Source organism: Mustela putorius, unplaced genomic scaffold (genome assembly GCF_011764305.1).
Source record: "Mustela putorius furo isolate JIRA1106 unplaced genomic scaffold, ASM1176430v1.1 tig00003909_pilon_pilon_pilon, whole genome shotgun sequence".
In the NCBI taxonomy this organism is placed as follows: Eukaryota; Metazoa; Chordata; class Mammalia; order Carnivora; family Mustelidae; genus Mustela; species Mustela putorius.
In genome coordinates, this window is record NW_025422057.1 from 387,525 (window position 1) to 391,292 (window position 3,768).

General features: G+C 65.0%; 1 protein-coding gene across 1 annotated transcript; it reads left to right on the forward strand.

Annotated features, from left to right (window-relative positions):
• Positions 1–1,690: 1,690 nt before the first annotated feature.
• On the forward strand, positions 1,691–3,768 carry LOC101670155 (homeobox protein MSX-3-like). The gene is made up of 2 exons (XM_004781876.3): positions 1,691–2,503; positions 3,142–3,768. The coding sequence occupies exons 1-2, from the start codon at positions 2,149–2,151 to the stop codon at positions 3,552–3,554; spliced, it is 768 nt and encodes a 255-aa protein (XP_004781933.2). The 5' UTR covers positions 1,691–2,148; the 3' UTR covers positions 3,555–3,768.

A 3,768-nucleotide genomic window follows, 5' to 3' on the forward strand; every position in this document is an offset into this window, starting at 1 on the left:
CCCAGCGTCTCTCCTGGTGGCCAGAGACAGTGTCTCGTCTTTCTTCACACACAAGACATGGGTTTCTAGCTCCAAAGTCACTACATTGGCAGCAACGGGGTCCCTTCTCAGCCCTCCCCACTTGTTCCTCTGCCGCCAGGCCCTGGGGGTCTGAGGACACACTGCCCTGCTGGAAACCTGTTTGTGCTGAGTGCCAGGGCCCGGATCTTCACGTCCAGACCTGGAGGCTCTCCCCAGCCCCCACATCTTCCCTCTCTTCTCTGCCACTTTGCTGGAACCCATGCCAGGCAGGGGCCTGGTCAGCACTGGCCCAGCCTTGCCCTGCCAGGACGAATACCAGTTTGGACACCCCAGGGAAGGAAAGATGTCCCAGAATCTTGGGGCTGCATCTGGCCCTGAGACCCCCTCCCCACCCCGGGCCCAGCCAAACCCCAGCACAGACTCCCACCTCACCCACCAGACCCCACCTTCGGAGGGAGCCGGGCAGACCTGGGGCAGCTGGCTGTTACCCTCCTTAAAGTTCTTCTTCGGGCAGCTGGGGGGCTCGGTTGGTTGGGCAACTGCCTTCGGCTCAGGTCACAGTCCCGGAGTCCCGGGATCGAGGCCCACATCAGGCTCCCAGCTCCGTGGGGAGTCTGTTTCTCCCTCTGACCTTCTCCCGCTCATGCTCTCTCTCACTGTCTCTGTCTCAAATAAATAAATAAATAAAATCTTTTTAAAAACTTAAAAAAAAAATTCTTCTTCAAACACAATTGTGATTGTGGCTTGCTGAAGACAAGCTACCAGGAGAGAGTCCTTCAAAGAAAGTGCTTTCGTGATGCAATTTACTCCATTCAACTCAGCACCCTTACTACATCGGAACGAGGCAGCCCGTCTCAGGTTGGAGAGCCGCCCTCGGCACAGACACCAGGCCTCACTGCCCAGCGGGTCCCAGGTCCTGTCAGCCGCACTTCTAAATTCGAATTAATGGAGAAAAAAATTCTAATTGTATTTCTCTGGCTGAGCCAGAGAGTTAACTGTCCCCAAAACTGGATTTCAGGAAATCAACTTTGGTTTTTCAAAAATAAATATATATCGATCCAGGTTGTTGCTCCTGTGTTCTGGGACAGTAATCAGACGTAAAGCCTCCTGCAAACCAATCTCGTGATTTGTTCTAAAACTTCAGGGAGAGACTGCAGAGGGAGGCCTACAGCACCCAAGAAGGTTTTTAAACCAAAGATTGGTCCAGTTTTGGAAAGGTGCTCTGAAGAAGCACAGGTGTCTGGCGGGCCCTGGGCTCACGGGGTTCGCGGGGCTCGCGGGGGGGGCGGGGGGGGGCCCAGAAGCATCTCCGGGGATGGGTGGGAAGCGGGGGAGGTCCCTCTCCGGGGACCTTTCCTTGGTGCCAGATCCCAGGTCCCGCGACCTGGGAGATAAGGGTGAACAAGTGCGGAACGGGGGCGGGGGGGGGGGGGGCTGCCTGTGTCTCAAGCCCGGCGCCCGAGGCGGGTAAGAGGGTGCCCCCCCCACCCTCCTGGCAGCCGCAGGCCCCGCCCAAGGACCTTGGACGCGCCTGGCAGGCGGCTCCTAGGGCGGGACCCTGGGACACTCGGGCAGTGCGACGGTTGACCCCCGCCCGGGAGGGTGCCGCGCAGTCACAGGTGACTGAAAAACCATCCAGGGCCAAGGCAACTTCAAGGGGAGGGAAGCAGAGTCGCCAGTTCAGGCCGCGGATCCATCATATGCGGCCCCAGGGTTGAGAGTGAGCGCTGGGGCCAAAGTAGCAGGCGCCGAGGGCTCCGGGTCCGGGCTGGGGCGCAGGAGAAGAGCGGGCGAGCCACAGGGGGACGGCATGGCCTCCGATGGTGCAGCCCTCTCCGCTCGCAGGATCTGCGCTGTCAAGGCCCGTGTTCCGCCGTCGAGTCCTCCCTTTGGGGAACCTGGGGCCAGCTCCCACCCAGGGCCAGTGCTCCCTGGGTGTCCCAGGCACTTCCTGGGCAGAAGGAGCGCGGGCCCGGCGGGCAGAGCTCCGGGAGAGGCCGGCGGGGACCTGGGGCTTAGGGTCCTAAGCGGCGGACCCTCCCCTCCCTGTCCATCCCGCCCCCCTCCCCCCAGGTCAACGAAGCCAATGGACACCCAGGCTCACGCTGCCGCGGCCGCAGCGATTGGATGGCGGCGCATGAAAGGGACACCGCCTCCGTAAAGGGTCCCGAGCGCGCGGGCGCCGCCAGGCCCTCGGCAACCTTGCCGCGCGCGACCCTCTCGTCCTGTCTGCCGGGCCCCGCCAGTCCTGCGCCCGCCGGCCTGCGCATGGCCCCGGCGTCGCTCGGCATGAACCCCGCTGGACTGCAGACGTGCGGCGGCGGGCGCGCGGGGCCCGGCCCGCTGCCCTTTAGCGTCGAGTCGCTGCTGGAGGCGGAGCGCGGGCTGGACTCGGAGCCCGAAGAGCTCCGGGAGGAGAGGCCACGGGGCACCGCGGAGCCCTGGGCCTGGTTCCCGACGGCTGCCCGCTCGTCCTCCCCACGTAAGTGCCCTGTCGCACGGTCAGGGCAGCGAGAGAAGCCCTCATCCGGCCCAGGCTCGGAGGACCAGCGCGGGAAGGGCGCCGTCGCTCTTAACTTCGCAACGTAGCGGCCAAGGCGCCTGGCTGGGGGCAAAGAGAAACGAGCCCACCCGAGGCCTCGCGCCCCGCCAGCCCGCAGCGGCTCCTGCGGCCCACGCCAGCCCCGAGGCAGAGTCCGAAACCCGTGAGCCCGCGGCTTTGGGGCTCAGAGCTTCCCGGCCCAAGCATCCCCCGACCCCGTCCGTCCCCGCGATGCTTAACTTCCGCTTGGCCGAATCCCCCCGAGAGCGCTCGGTTCTTGCGGCCGCCTCCCGCCCAAGCTTCTCGCTTCTCCAAATGGGCAGAGTTAACCTCCTCCCCGGCGTGCGGGGCAGCCGACTTGAGGAGCAGAGCTCGAGTCCAGTGCCCACCGCCCCGCCCGCGCGCACACGGTCCCCCTGATGCCTTGTTCTCTGGCCCCAGGGGCTTCTGGGGTGTCGACTTCCCTCAGGGCCGACACTTGCAGAGGTAACCAGCCTTTGCGGGGACTCGAAAGTGTCGGAAAGAGGCGCGCGCTGCTGGCGTCTGAGCGCCCGCTTTGTGCTTTTCTCTCCTCGCAGGCGCCCCCAGCCCTCCACCCTGCACCCTCCGAAAACACGAGACCAACCGCCAGCCGCGGACTCCCTTCACCGCCGCGCAGCTGCTGGCGCTGGAGCGCAAGTTCCGCCAGCAGCGGTCCCTGTCCGTCGCCCAGCGCGCCGAGTTTTCCAGCAGCCTGAGGCTCTCGGAGACGCAGGTCAAGATCTGGTTTCAGAACCGCCGCGCCAAGGCCAAGAGGCTGCAGGACTCGGAGCTGGAGAAGCTCAAGCTGGCGGCCGAGCCGCTGCTGCCTGCCTTCGCCCTGCCCGTCGCGCTGGGCGCGCCCCTGCCTGGCTCCCCAGCCAGGTCCGCGGGCGCAGCCGGCACCCTGCCTCGGGTGCCGGGACTCCTCGCCGCGCCGGTCGCTGCCTACCGCATGTATTACCTGTCCTAGGTCAAGCGGGGAGGGAGGGCGCGGGCAGGGAGCTGCTGGCTTCCCCGGAGGGGCCTGCGAGGTGGGTCCCCCGCGCCAGGGGCGCCGGCCCGCAGCGTGGTGTCCTCTCGCGGAACTGCTGCTCTGGGGAGCCCCCCCCCCCGCACTTCTTGTTCTGTTTGGTTTTTCAGTTTTTATGTTTCTGCTATTGTTAATACATGTATGACTGAGGCCT